This window comes from Schistocerca serialis, chromosome 4 (assembly GCF_023864345.2).
Source record: "Schistocerca serialis cubense isolate TAMUIC-IGC-003099 chromosome 4, iqSchSeri2.2, whole genome shotgun sequence".
NCBI lineage: Eukaryota > Metazoa > Arthropoda > Insecta > Orthoptera > Acrididae > Schistocerca > Schistocerca serialis.
This window is the reverse complement of record NC_064641.1, coordinates 113036098-113053887: the sequence shown is the minus strand read 5'-3', so window position 1 is coordinate 113053887 and position 17790 is coordinate 113036098. Positions and strand designations below refer to the sequence as shown.

General features: G+C 44.7%; 1 protein-coding gene across 1 annotated transcript in view; it reads left to right on the top strand.

Moving 5' to 3' along the window:
• Positions 1–5447: 5447 nt before the first annotated feature.
• The window catches only part of LOC126474953 (purine nucleoside phosphorylase), an 87205-nt gene continuing 74862 nt past the window's right edge, over positions 5448–17790 (top strand). Inside the window, exon 1 of the mRNA XM_050102472.1 lies at positions 5448–5747. Within this exon, the coding sequence (XP_049958429.1) occupies positions 5722–5747 (26 nt within the window). The 5' untranslated portion in view covers positions 5448–5721. The remainder of the gene's footprint in view (positions 5748–17790) is intronic.

The following is a 17790-nucleotide window of genomic DNA, read 5'->3' as shown; positions in this document are numbered from 1 at the left end:
TGTCTGATATGGATGCTACACGACACAGCAATAATCCAGAAGAGGGCAGACAAGCGTAGTGTAAACAGTCTCCTTAGTAAACCCGATACATTTTCTAATAGTTCTGCCAATAAATCGCAATCTATGTTCTGCTTTTCTCCAACATTATCTGTGTCATCGTTTCAGTTTAAGTTATTCGTTATTGTAATCCCTAAGTATTGAGTTGAGTTTATAGCCTTTAGATTCGTATGATTTATCGTGTAACAGAAATTTAGCGGATTGTTTTTGGTGTTCACGTGAATGAATTCACAGTTTTCATGATTTAGAGGCAGTTTCCTCTTTTTGTACCATAGAGATATATTATCTAAATCATTTTGTCAATACCTCTGGGAATAAGAGAAAATTTGTGATAGGTTTTTTCTTTATTTTGTGACTTGACGTTCCCACTCCCTGCACCAAGTAATTATAACATTTCTGAAGTCTAGGCAGACGAAATCTACCTATCCAGTAGAGAAATGCACGGTTGCTTTGTAGGGGTCTGTGGTTCGACATTAGTTGACTGTAGCGGATCCGTCCGTTACCAAATTCACTGGTTAGCTTTACAGCGACAGTCGCCCATCAACGGGCGGCTGTATAAGGGAAGTCTCCGTTATAGCGAGAAAAATTGTAACAGGACATAGAGAATGATCCACTGAACAATTTGAGATAGGGAAACTGGGTCGATGAAGCCAGCTTAAGGAGATATGAAAATAAACTTGTCTACCGCGTTGTTCACTACTGTTTTCCAGCTTATTTACAACGAATATGCGTACAAGTTTACAGTACTGTGCTGTTTTTTTACATGTACATTCTTTATTTCCTGCAAGGAGACAAGGAGGACGAGCCTGATTACCAGGCAGTCATGATGCAGATTTGTTTACTTTACTTGTCCATAATGTGGCTCTGTTGTATCGTATTTTCGTTCTCCCAAGACAGAACGTGATATGAATCAATAACATGACGGTGCACCGCCTCAGTTCAGTGCGAATGTCCGCAGTCACCTCAATGCCGTACTTCCTGGACGCTGGATTGGAAGGTGAGGTCCTATTCCATGGCCTGTGAGGCCACCTCACATGAATCCCCTCGGTTATTTCCTATGGGGACATCTAAAGTCGCTTGTATATGAGACCCCCATTGGATACGGAGATGGAATTACTTGCCAGAATTGTAGCTGCCTGTAATGTGATTCGAAACACACCAGGAATATTTGTCAGGGTGCGTCAGAATCTTGTTCGTCGATGTCTTGCTTGCATTGAGATTGATAGCCATCAGTTTCGGCACATTTTGTAACATGCAGTACAAATGGTACGTTCATCGAGTCAAGGATGGTGTTTGCGGCTAACTGTCACTAATGTAAACAAAAAGGTACACATTGTTGTGATTTTACTCCTATTATCTCCTTAAGCTGGCTTCTCCGACGCCAGGTTCTCCGCTTCAAATTGTTTAGTGTATCAAATTCTATGTTCTGTTACATTTTTACACGCTCTTACGGAAACACCCCATACGAAGTGTGTTTAAAAAGTAAGATGACTTTATATTTTTTATGAAAAATATTTATTTATTCATCAATATTCATGTTGTTCCCTTCAAAGTAATTCCCCCCCCCCAGATAGAATACACTTGCGCCAATGTTTCTTCCAATCCTCGAAGCACTTCTCATAAGCACTTTTTGGTACAGTCTTGAGTACTTACAGCGACGATGTTTTTATTTCCTCAGTCGTTGAAAATCTTCGTCCTTTTATAGGTCTCATCAGTTTTGGGAACAGGAAAAAGTCGCAGGGGGCCAAATTCGGTGTATATGGTGGCTGAGGCACGATCGTCGTATTGTTTTTGACCAAAAAATCTCTCACAAGCAACGGTAAATGTGCAGGTGCATTGTCGTGATACAAAAGCCATGAATTGTTTTTCCACAATTCCGGCCGTTTTATTGGGTATTGCTTCTCGCAAACGACGCATAACGTCAAGGTAATACTCCTTACTGACCGTACGACCTAGAGGCATACATTCATGATGCACTACGCCACGATAATTGAAAAAAAAGTGAGTAAAACTTTGAAATTTGATCGAAGTTGGCATGCTTTTATCGCCCTCAGCTCGCTTGGTTGCTTCCATTGGGACGATTAGGCTTTGGTTTCGACGTCATAACCGTAAACCCATCATCAGTGACATCATTCAAGAGCTCCTGAGCGATGCTCATGCGACGGTTCTTCTGATCAAAATAGAGAAGTTTTGGAACAAACTTCGCTGACACAAGTCTCATGCCCAAAACATCGGAAAATATTGCATGCCACGAGCCGACCGATATGGCAACACCCTCACCAACTTCTCTTATGGGAATTCGACGATTTTCCAAAACAATTTTCTTCACAGCTGGGGTTCCCAGGACGAGGTTCGTATTTTGGCATCCTCTCGGCCATGTTGGAAGAGCTTGTACCACTTGTAAACATTTTTTTTACTTAAAGCAGACTCACCGTATGCTACTGTCAACATTGCAAGTGTTTTAGAGCACTTGTTTCCATTTTTCAAACAAAATTCGATGCAGATTCTTTGCTCTATTTTTTATAAAAATCGAAAATCGCCGAACACACTAAAACAGTCCATCCTTTCTATCTGTCAAAAACAAACGAAGTACGCTGTACACTTGAAACTGTGAACATATGTTCGGGACATGTGTATCAACATAACAAAAGAAAAGATCGATAAGCCGCGCTGGATTAGCCAAGCGATCTAGGCGGCGAGCAGAAAAGTAGTCCGGCCATACGCTCACATCGGCACGGCGCATATGAGCAGTGGTAGTATTGCCCATACGATAAATATTGCCTTACTGTATACTGAATTTTATTGCCTTTGGGTAGTGTTTCGTTTTTCGCCAATTAAACGCTCCAGCTTTCTTCGTTAGTACATTATACTTTTCTGTTATCTATATCTGTATTGTTTTCTTTGGTTTTTCTTCTGTCAAGAAAAATGCATACTTCAGTAACTGGTGAGCCATTGGCCGCTGGGATTTATTATATGCCTCCGCGATGTTTTCAGATAGTAAGAAGGGACAGAGAGTGGTGAATAAGGAAGCAAGGATATTATAAAATCATGTGATTAAGAAGCAAGGCAGGAAAGTAAAACAAGGTTATCTTCTCGCTGCCTAGTATGCTGGCGTATCTGCACGATCTGTTACAAAAATTTGGAAAGGGGTACTCTCCTGGTAAAAAGCGTCTAAGATCTGAAGTATAGAAGTCTCACTGCGATTACTTGGATATGGATGTAATAATGTAATACGACACACTGTACTACATGCATGTGAATATCATATTTTCACTACAAGCTAGAAACAGTCGAAAAGCAGTCACAAATAAAAATGTTTTAATTGGTTCGCCGTGATGAGAAAAAGCATTTCAATTGTTACATGTACATTATCAGCATTAATAAACTAATTATGCAACAAGCTACACAAATGAAGAAAATGGTCGGTATTATTACGGAAGTAGGAATATCCTAAAAGAGTGTCATGATTAGATATATTTAATTTGTTGAAATGTACTGCTGACAAAGGCAGATCTACTTTCATGGCAATGTTTTTCGAACTCCATCTCACAAGGCGCACATGGCTGGCTTCTGCATTCCTGTCGCGCGCGTTATCCTCCGCTGCTGACAATACACTGACCATTCTATTGTGCGACAGATCAGTTGTTTATTTTTCTCAATAACAACTATTTTATTCGTGATCACACATTGTCAGTTTGTCAAGCCGTAGGTGAGTAACCAGTACCTGGCATGTGCCTATCATTCCCCCTGAAGGAACGCTCGTCATTATTTTAATACTGCTCAGATCAGGAGAAGGAATAAAATCCTTTGGTAACTTTCCAATCCAGTCGCTCAGTGTTATAAATACGATGGGTTACGGGGATTCCACCAAAATTTCAACAGAATTGGCACTCTATTTTTGTGTTAGTGGTTAACCGTTTCTCATTCGAAGAAGCATCACCGTTTATGAGGGTGACAGGGTTAATTGTACTTCCTTTGTCACAGTGTAATTTGCCAAATTCATCTCACAGCAGCTATTGCGACAGAATTCTGAAACGGAGTGCCTCATTAAACAAGTAATTGGCAATAACAGAGCTCAGTAGCTTACGAGAAACGTCATAGTGTCGGTTTGCAGTAACATAAGAGAAGAAATTTCATGTTTATTTTCATACTAGGAATCTCTTGCTTCGCTAGCTGTCGATAATTCTTAAAAAATTACAGTCACTGGAGTAAAAAATAAAATAAAACGGGAAGTATAAGTTCTGTTATAAGAAAGTACTGTTATAAGAAAGTTCCGTGTGTTTACGAATTGGCAAAATGCTCTCCTCCTTGTGTGCTATCATTCGCCAAACTTTCGTTTCGATGTCTCGAGCGGTTTAGGAGATATGAGAGATGTTGCGAGTATTTCATTCTCGCGGGCGTGAGATTGGAAGTGAGCGTGCTACATAGGTTCCATTTTCTCGAGATCAGAGGCAGATAGAGACCTCCTCCCAAGTCTAAAGAAAAATTCAACATGTTAGCTAAATTTCATACGCAGCAACATATGGTGTTATACGCAGCAGACGTAAAAGCATAGAGACCCCTAATTTTCGTTGCAAACGTTTTGAGTTTTGCGTAGTGTCTTACTAAAATGTGTACATCACAATAAGAATGGCCATTAGCGAGATGATGGGCACTTCGCCACGAAGCTGACATATAACGCTACAAGTAAGGCAAAAATAAAATATTTTCAGTGAATAGTTCCTGTAAAATCGTTTGAGAAAGATAAGAGGTTGCGCGCGCTTCGGTTCTGTCAGCGTAGAGCGTCGCCAGTCGGCGCGTGCGAAGTACGGTGTACGCGTCGCAATGTGCGCTGCACCAGCGCGACCCGTGCGGCACGTGCGTGTCGCGCTGTTGTGTCGTGTCACGTCACACGTGCTATACGCGTCTCAATTTGCGCCTAGCCTTCATGTCGTGTCACACCACCCGTGCTATACGCGTCTAATTTGCGCCTAGCCTATGCAGTCATGGACTGTGCGGCTGGTCCCGGTGGAGGTTAGAGACCTCCCTCAGGCATGGGTGTGTGTGTTTGTCTTAGGATAATTTAGGTTAAGTAGTGTGTAAGCTTAGGAACTGGTGACCTTAGCAGCTAAGTCCCATAGGATTTCACACATTTGAAAAGATCGATAATCGAATGTACGTTGCCCGTGCAATTTGAATAATCACCTTACTTTTTGGAAAGCCCCGTATACACAGTCGGCACGTGGGAATTGGCTATCGGCGAGTCCGCGACGCCGCTCACTGTGACAAGAGACGAGCGCACGTAGCTGAGATTCCCTCCCCTCCCCCGCCTTCCCCTAGCGCGCTCAGTCAGCTGTTCTCTCCCCACCGTCGCCGCCTTACTAGGTTACCGGCTCGAGTTGTCGAGGAAGAAGCAGCGGCCGTAGCCAATGGCGGCGTGAGTACGGCTATGGACAGAGGTTCGCAGAAGTAGACAAGGGAAGTTTCTGCGTGTGACAAGCAGCAGCGCAGTTTGCCAGCCAGACGCGACACACGTGTGTGTAGCAGCAGAAGCGGCGGCGGCAGCACGCGGCCGTATTTTTAGCGGTTGCGCCGACTTGTTTCAAGGAGGGAAGAGGACAGCAGACTCTCTCTCTCTCTTGTCACTCCACTCTGGTCCAGTCAGCAGCTGACAGCGAGGCAGCCATGGTGGATACCGGAGACAGCCAACCGTAAGCTTCGTCCGTCACTATAGTTGCTCCGCTGCGCTTTGCTCGTCAAATATGACGCTTCGTACTGAAACTGCTGAAAACAACAGCCTGACTAACCATAAGAAACATTGTAACCTCTCACTGATATGAATGTTTACTAATCTCGATGCTTTTCGAAGGCTTAGATCCTGCTGCAGGTCGCTATATTATACACTCATGTTCAGAAACAAAAAGAACACCTTGAATGACTAGAGTGGACGTTCATGTTCACAGGACATGTACAGGGGACAGGCACAATAATGTGAACACCAGCACTTACTTGGGAATGGTTTATTAATAAGGGGCTGGGTCCCCATTTGTCCCCCTTCTAACAGCCGTGTACCGCAAGTCTCTAGAAGAACGGAAGGTTCCAAATGATTGGAAAAGAGCACCGGTAGTTCCAGTTTTCAAGAAGGGTCGTCGAGCAGATGCGCAAAACTATAGTCCTATATCTCTGACATCGATCTGTTGCAGAATTTTAGAACATGTTTTTTGCTCGCGTATCATGTCATTTCTGGAAACCCAGAATCTACTCTGTAGGAATCAACATGGATTCCGGAAACAGCGATCATGTGAGACCCAACTCGCTTTATTTGTTCATGAGACCCAGAAAATACTAGATACAGGCTCCAAGGTAGATGGCATTTTCCTTGACTTCCGGAAGGCGTTCGATACAGTTCCGCATTATCGCCTGATAAGCAAAGTAAGAGCCTACGGAATATCAGACCAGCTGTGTGGCTGGATTGAAGAGTTTTTAGCAAACAGAACGCAGCACCTTGTTCTCAATGGAGAGACGTCTACAGACGTTAAAGTAACCTCTGGCGTGCCACAGGGGAGTGTTATGGGACCATTGCTTTTCACAATATATATAAATGACCTAGTAGATAGTGTCGGAAGTTCCATGCGGCTTTTCGCGGAGAAGTTGCAGCATTAGAAAATTGCAGCGAAATGCAGGAAGATCTGCAGCGGATATGAACTTGGTGCAGGGAGCGGCAACTGACCCTTAACATAGACAAATGTAATGTATTGCGAATACATAGAAAGAAGGATCCTTTATTGTATGATTATATGATAGCGGAACAAACACTGGTAGCAGTTACTTCTGTAAAATATCTGGGAGTATGCGTACAGAACGATTTGAAGTGGAATGATCATATAAAATTAATTGTTGGTACCGCGGGTGCCAGGTTGAGATTCATTGGGAGAGTCCTTAGAAAATGTAGTCCATCAACAAAGGAGGTGGCTTACAAAACACTCGTTCGACGTATACTTGAGTATTGCTCATCAGCGTGGGATCCGTACCAGGTCGGGTTGACAGAGGAAATAGAGAAGGTCCAAAGAAGAGCGGCGCGTTTCGTCACAGGGTTATTTGGTAAGCGTGATAGCGTTACGGAGATGTTTAGCAAACTCAAGTGGCAGACTCTGCAAGAGAGGCGCTCTGCATCGCGGTGTAGCTTGCTGTCCAGGTTTCGAGAGGGTGCGTTTCTGGATGAGGTATTGAACATATTACTTCCCCCTACTTATACCTCCCGAGGAGATCATGAATGTAAAATTAGAGAGATTCGAGCGCGCACGGAGGCTTTCCGGCAGTCGTTCTTCCCGCGAACCATACGCGACTGGAACAGGAAAGGGAGGTAATGACAGTGGCACGTAAAGTGCTCTCCGCCGCACACCGTTGGGTGGCTTGCGGTGTATAAATGTAGATGTAGATAATGTAGCTGCGATTCTTCTCGGAATACTGGCATATAAGGATTGTATAATCTCCAGTGGAATGTTATGCCACTCTTCGATTAGAACCTCTTCTAACTCCTGTAGCGACGAGGGGGGCGGAAATCTGCTGCAGAGTCTGCGCTCCAATACCGCCCACAAGGGTTCCATAATGTTCGAATCCGGGGACTTTGTTGGCCAGGGAAGACGCTGCAGTTCACTTGCACGCTCCTCATACCACGATTGCATTGTCATGGCTGTGTGAATGGGTGCATTGTCGTCCTGAAATATGGCATCATTGTTGGGGAACAACATTTAAATCATGGGGTGCACCTGATCATCTAAAATGTTCACATAATCGTTGGCTCTAACAAGGCCTTTGAGAGTAATGATGGGACCAGCAAAATACCATGATATGGCCGCCCACACCATCACACTTCCACCTCCATGCTTAACCGTTGGAACCAAGCAAACAGCACTGTAGGCTTCTTTTGGCGTTCTCTAGACGTAAACCCGGCCCGATGTTGGAAATAACGAAAACTTTGACTCGTCGGACCATATCACGTGTTTCCACTGATCAGCCGTCCAGGATTTATGTCCCTGACACCATGTTTTATGCTTCTTTGCGTTAGTTGTCGTCACTAATGGTTTCGGTACAGCAGGTCGTCCGTAAAAATTCGTTTTACGGAGTTCTTGGCAGACAGTGCCTTTAGATACAGAGTCTCGAAGATGACAAAATGGTTCAAATGGCTCTGAGCACTATGGGACTTAACTTCTGAGGTCATCAGTCCTCTAGAACTTAGAACTAATTAAACCTAACTAACCTAAGGACATCACGCACATCAATGCCCGAGGCAGGATTCGAACCTGCGACCGTAGCAGTCCCGCGGTTCCGGACTGCAGCGCCTAGAACCGCACGGCCACCGCGGCCGGCGCGCGTCAAGAGTCGCGGCACCCATCTTGCAGATAATTTTTTTCGTTTCTAATCCTTCACTTAAAGTGTGATTTACCCTTTCAGATGACATCTGGCAAGCGTGAGCAATTTTACGCATTTTCAATCGGCGATCCTCCATGATCATTTTGTGCACTTTAGCATTGATTTCTGGAGTAGTGACACATCTTGGTCGAAAACTGCGCGGATCATCATCTAAGCTCTCCTGACCAAATTTAAATTCATTTGTCCGCCTGGCAACAGTTGAATATGATGGAGCAGAGTATCCCAGTATATTCTGGAAATCGGCATGAATGTCCTCTGCTTTCGCACATTTCTTTACGAAGTACTTAATCACTGCTCGAATCTCGATTTTTTTCTATCTTCGCAAATCACTACACGGGAACAACAACAGCGTCACCGCCACAACTCTCTTCCAAGAGCACTGACGTGGCACATGTTTACAGGCAACAGTCCAATGGATATCACGTGAACAATTCGTTGCGCTAGCGCCGACCTATCGTGGTGATGCCGAGAACTTTTCAAACCACCCTCGTATGATGATCATTTCTCCCTCTCTAGATGGGCATCAACAAAACGTTATCGCATTCGGAGGAGAAAGGTTGTGATTGAAATTTCACGAGAACATCCTGCCGCAACGAAAAACGCCATTGTTTTCATGATTGCCACACCAATTCACGTATCATGTCAGTGACACTCTCTCCCCTATTTCGCGATAGTACAAAACGAACTGCCCTAATTTGAGCTTTTTCGACGTCCTCCGTCAGTCCCATCTCGTGCGGAAACTACACCGCACAGCAATACTCAAGAAGAGGGCGGACAAGCGTGGTGCAAGCAGTCTCTTTAATAGACCTGTTACACTTTCTAAGTGCTCTGCCAATAAATCGCAGTCTTTGATCTGCTTTCAAAAAATGGCTCTGAGCACTATGGGACTAAACTTCTAAGGTCATCAGTCCCCTAGAGCTTAGAACTACTTAAACCTAACTAACCTAGGGACATCACACACAGCCATGCCCGAGGCAGGATTCGAACCTGCGACCGTAGCGGTCGCGCGGTTCCAGACTGTAGCGCCTAGAACCGCTCAGCCACTCCGGCCGGCGGTCTGCTTTCACCACGACATTATCTATGTGATCTTTCCAGTTCAAGATATCTGTAATTGTAATCCCTAAGTACTCAGTTGAATTTACAGCCCGTATATTTGTGTGGTTTATCGTCTAACCGAAACTTAGCGGATTTATTTCAGTACTCATGTGGATGATTCCGCACTTTCCATTTTTTTGAGTCAATTGCCACTTTTCGAATCTTACAGATTGCGTGTCTAAATCGTTTTGCTGGTCTTGACCATGTGATGACTTTGCAAGACGGTAAATGACAACATCATCTGCAAAGAATCTAAGAGGGCTGCTCAGATTGTCTACTATGTCGTTCATGTAGATCAGGAACAGCAGAGGCCCTGTAATACTTCCTTGGGGAATGTCAGATATTGGTTCTGTTTTACTCGATAACTTTCCGTCAATTACTACGAACTGTGACCTTTTTGATATGAAATCTCGAGGCCACTCACACAACTGACACAATTCTTCATAGTCACGCAATTTGATTACAAGTCACTTGTGAGGAAAGGTGTCGAAAGCCTTCTGGAAATCTAAAGATGTGGAATCAGTTTGACATACCACGTCGACAGCATTCATTACTTCGTGAGAGTAAAGAAGTACTTGTATTTCACAAGAACTATATTTTTTGACTCTATGCTATTTGTCAGTAAATAGTTTTCTTCGAGATAATTCACGATGTTCGAACACAGTATATGTTCCAAAATCGTACTGGAAATCGACGTTAATGGTATGGGTCTGTAATTCAGAAGATTATTTCTATTTCTTTTTTTGGGTGTTGGCGTGACCTGTGCAACTTTCCAGGTTTTAGGTACGGATCTTTCGATGAGCGACGGTTGTGTATGAATACTAAGTATGGAGCTATTGTGTCAGCGTACTCTGAAAGGAACCAGACTGGTATACGTTCTGGATTGGAGGCCCTGCCTTTATTAAGTGACTTACGCTGCTTAGCTTCACCGTAAATACCTGCTTTTAAGTTTTTTATGCGGCAGTTTTTCTACATTAGAATTCTGGAGGATCTCTCGTCGGAACAAGAGGCCATGAGTCATACGGCTGGGGCCTACGTGAAGGCGAGTAAGGAGGACTTCATGCCGTGTGCGTGGCTGGAAAGAGGTGTACGCCACGGCCGTAATGGGGATTTTACTAGACGCAGCTTATTGTTTGTCACTTCCAGCCACTCATCTTCCCATCGACGCATATGACTGTACCTCAACAGCGAGTCGATACCACGTAGGGGGATGGCACACTGAAATGGCTGCTACGTCCACCCTTTTGTACCCTGTAATACCCATGTACCCTAGCAGAAAGACTCCTCTCACTAAACTTTCTTCTAGGACACAGATCATGTGTCAGAGTTAACTGCCGTCTCAACTATCATGGCTTCACAGCTAAAGATACAGATCATGTGTCAGAGTTAAATGCCGTCTCAACTACCATGGCTTCACAACTAAAAGTGATAATCGTACTGCTTAAGCTACATCGGCGTGGCCTATACACACTGGTAGACATCATTATAAGCACGTCAGACAAAAAGAATTAGTCACAGCCACAAGACATCAGGCTAACATCAAGTATCATCACTTCTAGCCTTGACAACGGCTTCATTTCGGCAAGAAATGTAGACTACAAGTTTCTCCACGTATGCCGCATCCAGCTAAGCCATTCAGTGGTCACTGGATACCGCAGAGCTAACACGTTGCAGGGGTGTTGATTGCAGCTTTTTATCCAGTTTTGCAAATAGTCCCAGACATTTTCTATGCAACTAGAATCGCGTGATTTAGTGGGTCAGTCAAGGCGCAACAAGGTGCCTAATTGTTCGTCAAAAGTGTGTGTGCTACCTCTAGAACAAGGTGTTGTCATCTTGGAAGACGTGAGCGTTCACAGCATATTCATAACGAAGATGTAGAAGAAAGGAAAACACATGGTTGCCGAGTATGTTCTACGTCTACACCTACATCTACGTGATTACTCTGCTATTCACAACAAAGTGCCTGGCAGAGGTTTCAATGAACCACCTTCAAGCTGCCTCTCTACCGGTCCACTCTCGAACGGCGCGCGGGAAAAACGAGCACTTAAATTTTTCTGTGCGAGCCCTGATTTCTCTCTTTTTATCGTGATGATGATTTCTCCCTATGTCGGTGGGTGTCAAAAGAATGTTTTCGCAATCGGAGGACAAAACTGATGATTGAGACTTCATGGGCAGATCCCGTCGCAACGAAAAACGCCTTTGTTTTAAGGATTGCCACTCCAATTCACCTATCATGCCTGTGGCACTATCTCCCCTACTTCGCTATAATGCAAAACGAGCTGACCTTCTTTGTACTTTTTCGATGTCATCTGTCAGTCCCATCTGATGCGGATCTCACACTGCACAGCAATACTCCAAAATAGGGCGGACAAGCTTGGTGTAAGCAGCCTTTTTAGTAGACCTGTCGCACCTTATAAGTGTTCTGCGAATGAATCGGAGTCTTTGGTTGCTTCTACCCACAATATTACCTACGTGATCGTTTCCGCAAGTATTTAGTTGAATTTACAGCCTTCAGATTTGTGTAACTTACCGCGTAATCGAAATTTAGCGGATTTCTGTTAGTACTCACTTTTCTTTATTCAGGTTCAACTGCCATTTTTCGCACCATACAGATATCTTACCTAAATCATTTTGCAATTCGTATTGGTCATCTGATGACTTTACAAGACGGTAAATGACAGCATCATCTGCAAACAATCTAAGACGGCTACTGAGATTGTCTCCTACGTCGTTAATATAGATCAGGAACAGTAGAGGGCCTATAACACTTCCGGGGGAACGCCGGATATTATTTCTGTTATACTCGATGACTTTCCGTCTATTACTACGAACTGTGACCTTTCTGACAGGAAATCACGAATCCAGTCGCACAACTAAGGCGATATTCCATACACACGCAGTTTGGTTAGAAGACGCTTGTGAGGAACTGTGTCGAAATCCTTCTGGAAATCTAAAAATATGGAGTCAATCTGACATCCCCTGTCGATAGCACTCATTACTTCATGAGTATAAAGAGCCAGTTGTGTTTCGCAAGAACGATGTTTTCTGAATCCATGCTGACTATGTGTCGATAAAACGTTTTGGCTCAAATGGCTCTGAGCACTATGGGACTCAACTGCTGTGGTCATAAGTCCCCTAGAACTTAGAACTACTTAAACCTAACTAACCTAAGGACAGCACACAACACCCAGCCATCACGAGGCAGAGAAAATCCCTGACCCCGCCGGGAATCGAACCCGGGAACCCGGGCGTGGGAAGCGAGAACGCTACCGCACGACCACGATATGCGCATAAATCGTTTTCTTCGAGGTACTTCATAATGTTCGAATACAGTATATGTTCCAAAACCCTACTGCAAATCGACGTTAGTGATATAGGCCTGTAAGTCAGCGGATTACTCCTACTTCCCTTTTTGGGTATTGGTGTGACTTGAGCAATTTTCCAGACTTTAGGTGCGGATTTTTCTGTGAGCGAGCGGTTGTATATAATTGCTGAATATGGAGCTATGGTATCAGCATACTCTAAGAGAAGCCTGACTGGTATACAATCTGAACCGGAAGCCTTGCTTTTATTAAGTGATTTAAGCTGCTGTGCGTCACCGAGGATATCTATTTCTATGTTTCTCATCTTGGCAGTTGTTCTTGATTTGAATTCAGGAATATTTACTTCGTCTTCTTTGGTGATGAAGTTTGGAAAATCGTGTTTAATAACTCTGCTTTAGTGGCACTGTCATCAGTGAGTTCACCGTTGCTATCGTGCAGTGAAGGTATTGATTGCGTCTTGCCACTGGCGTGCTTTATGTATGGACAGAATCTCTTTGGGTTTTCTGGCAGATATCGAGACAGAATTTCGTTGTGGAAATTATTAAAAGCACCTCGCATTGAAGTACGCGCTATATTTCGAACTTATGCCAGACTTTCCCTGTCTTGGGGATTTTGATTTCTTTTAAATTTGGCATGTTGGAAGAAACATCCTGGTTCAGGCTGATAGTAACATGAATGAGCGGATTCAGCACCTTAAAAGCAGAGAAAGAGAGAGCGAGAGGACGTTATTCACTGTAGAATATCGTAGAACCAACTACGACGCAAACTACACACTCCGCCGGCTGGAGTGGCCGTGCGGTTCTAGGCGCTACAGTCTGGAACCGAGCGACCGCTACGGTCGCAGGTTCGAATCCTGCCTCGGGCATGGATGTGTGTGATGTCCTTAGGTTAGTTAGGTTTAATTAGTTCTAAGTTCTAGGCGACTAATGACCTCAGAAGTTAAGTCGCATAGTGCTCAGAACCATTTGAACCATTTTTGAACTACACACTTCAAACACTTCATTGGACCGCTGGTGCACTAGACGTTGCATCATTTGAACTGGGACAAAATAGTGACTCGTTGGAGCACATTACACGGCCCGAGCCAGCTGCTTCCCAATGTCTGCGCTGCTTGGTCACCTGAAGACGTGGAACTTCAGATGACGGTGTGAGCAACGACTGACGCGAGGTACCCGACTACAAACGTCCACTGCATGCAGTTTTCTTATTAGCGATCTCTCCTAGACTGGTGAAGGTAGGCCTGCATACACTGACAGTAGCAGTTTCTGTCGGAATTGAAATCGACAAGGAGTGGCACTCGCCTCTGGTCGCTGTCGGTCTGGATCTGTTTAAGACCGCTGTTCCGAGACCGCGAGAGCTACTGCATTCCTTGTAGACTCGTTGGATAGTTCGCTTTGATACACCAACAAACCGGGCAGCCACACCCGTGACGTGGCAGCGGGCGCGCCCGAACACGACAGCTCATTCCCACCGCTCTGTCACGTCTCCACGCCGGGTACACATGAGTTCATGCACACGTGACGTCATTATGACTCACATGCCGTACCGAAGAAGCGAACATGACGTTCGAAACAAGAACATTTGCCTGAAGTGCAGATAACTGGACATTACACATTTTCTTTACTGCAGGGCATATTAATCACGGAGTTACGGTGTTTATAAATGTCTAAAAGTTCTGCATTCGTGTGGACTGGGTTAGGATAAGGGAGTAATTAGAGTATTTGCAAGAGTTATTTCCGAAATTTGCTGAAAAAGTTATACCAACTATTTTTCTTCATACGCCTTCATCAACCCCGAAAGTCAGACGACTTGCTTATTTACAAGAAAAAAACAATCTGAGGCCAGCTGGCATTGAATCCAATAACGTATATATTCGACAGTGTTCATTAAGATGTCTCAACAACACTGTCTAGAAACTCTGAAAAGTAGTTTCAGGAGTTGGTCTGCAATTGGAAAGGGTGGGTAGCAATTCTAGCAGATTAATTGAAGCAGCAGCTGCTTTATTTTATGTCCTATGAATTAATGTTATTTCAAAATAACAGCACATTGAGAATCTCTCGAAAACGCCTTGGTATTGGTAAGATTTGTTGTTATAAGTTGACAAAAAACGGCGTACTGCTGGTTAAAGAAGTCCTAATCAAATATTATATTAATTATTGACAATGAGAACTCGCACGTGAGAGTAAGTATGTGTGAGAGAGAGAAGGGGGAGAGAGAGGGAAGGAGGGAGGGAGAGAGAGAGAGAGAGAGAGAGAGAGAGAGAGAGAGAGAGGGAGGGGAGGGAGAGAGAGAGAGAGAGCTCTCAGTAGAACGAAAAAAACAGTCCAAGTTGCAAATTTTTACTTTTTATTCATTCGATGACTACTTTCGGGCCAAGACCCATTTTCAAATCATCGTCACATCGTCGACAATGAACAATGCACGTTTTTGACAGCTTCGAAAATGCCATTTTCGATCATGTTATGATCGCCTACTTTACAGTACACTCACAACTACTGCACCACGATGATCTTACGAAATTTTTGAGTTTGTGCTGTAACTCATGAAGGCTTTAAACACCGATACGTCATTACTTCGCGTTTAATTCCAGCAAATTGTACCAAGAACGACGTTTTTGTATAAACCTTCAATGTGCCGTTGCCTCGAGACGGCGTGCTTTCATAACACACGACACAGCGTGTGACGTCGAAATGACGGCCCGTTTGTATGAAGTCTTGGGAAATGAGTGTTACCACCCCAAGGTTGTGACCCACGTCCTGTCTCGGTAGCTGCGTGACTATCGCGGCACATTGCCAAGCGAACGGGCCCTGGGTTCGGTTCTCGGCCGGGCCGAAGATTCTCTCCACTTTCGTGTTGTCCTTATGTTCGTATCATCATAATTGAGGTTCTACTATCGAGACGGCTGTATGGACATACATATATAGTCAACTATCCTTTTCCCTGCGGCTTCAGCTGCATGTGTATTTAACACATATATTGAACACATCTCCTCCTCCCCTCCCTGTTCCATCTCTTTCTCCCTCTGTGTGTCCACTCCATTCTCCCATCTGTATCACCTCTTCCTCACTGTCTCTTTCTCTTCATCTCCTCCTCCCCCTCTCTGACCACATCTTCCTATCACTCCCTCTGACCATATTTTTCTCCACATCTCTCTTTCCATCTCCGCCCCCCTCTCTTTTCCACCTGCCCACTACCCCTCTACACCCTGCACCTGTGTTACGCAGCTCCCCCTCCTCCCTCTCACTTTCAATTTCCTCCTCCCCTCGCTCTGTCCTTCCCCTCCTCTATCCATCTCAATCTGTCCCCAACCATACTCATCGCCATGTGTAGCCCCTGCAATACAGCTCAATAATGCAGGCCAATACTACTCCCACAACACACCTGTCATGGAGAGCAGGCTACATTTCAAGGGTTTGTAAATCATTTATTTGCCCCCGACATACAGGCTGCCGTGCAAAGCATGTCGATACAGCAGCAAATACTACTCCAACATGATACTCCTCTCATGCAGGGCAGTCTGCATGTCAGGGCCCAGAATACCACTTCTTGCCCCCAACACATAGGCTGCCCTGCACAGCAGGTTCGTTTGGCAGGCTGGTGCTCTTCCCACTGAACATACCTGTCGTACAGGGCAGCTTATAGGCTAGGGGCTACGAAAAACGTGTTTGTGCCAGTATCTTCGCACCTGTTGGAACTATGAGGGTATAAACCACACAGTGCTGATGCTCATAAGGTCTGCTGTTCCTATGCAAAATTTGATTGGAATCGATCCAGGGGAGCAGATGACAGAAACACACTTAAACATCCTGCTTTGTATAGACACTGTACACTCACATTAAAGCGACCACCTATCAGAAGCCTGAATAGCCCACTTATACAGTGTGAACCTGTGCAAGATGTGCAAGAAGAGAGTCAATGATGTTCTGCTATGTACCAATTAGAATGTGAAGCCATGCTGACCCCAGTGCTGTGGCCAACTGCACTGGGATTCTCAGTTGAGGGTCCACGGCATGAACAGGCAGATCGAAGTGTTCCCACAGATTCTTGATTGGGTTTAGATCCAGGGAATTTGGTGGTCAGGAGAGTATGGTAAACACATCCTGGTGCTCTGTGAACTATGGATTTATACTGTGATCTGTGTGACACGCTGCACTGTCCTGCTGATGGAAACCAGGTAAAACAAACTGCATATAGGGGTGCATATGGTCCCCAAGGATGGATGCAAACTCATGTTGGTACAGTGCGCTGTCGAGGATGACGGGGTCATCCAGGGAATGTCACGAAAACGTTCCCTAGACCACAATGCTCCCTCCTCCAACCTGGACCTTTTGGTGATTGTTTCAGGGTGTCTGCTTTCAGATGTTTCACGCAGTACACGCCAATGAAGCATAGCACGTGATTGATCTGAAAAGGCCACCTGTCACCATTCAGTGGACGTCCAGTTGTGGCACTGGCTTCCGTCACCAATGAACAGCAGTGAGCATGCCTGCTGTGGAGGCCCGTACGCAGCAACATCTGCTGAACAGTCGTTGAGGAGACACTGTTGGTAGCACCTTGGTCCATATGGGCGATCATTTGCTCAGCAGTTGCACGTCTATTCGCCCATGCACATGTTTTCAGTTTTTGTTCATCCCTGTCACCTACAGCCCGTGGTGCACTACAGTAGCGTCAGCACTGGTCTGAATAGCGCCATTTCGCCATTTTTCCATGCACGGTATGCTTCAATCATGGCGGCATGTGAACGGTAGTTAAACCTTTTCGGAAATGCTTCCACTCTTGGCCCGAAAGCCAAAGATCATGCCCTTTTGGGCGTCAGATAAATCGCTCCGTTCCTACATTACGACAATGACTGCACTGTTCTCTACATCTTTCTTTTTCCTTTATTGAATTTCAATTCCCCCCG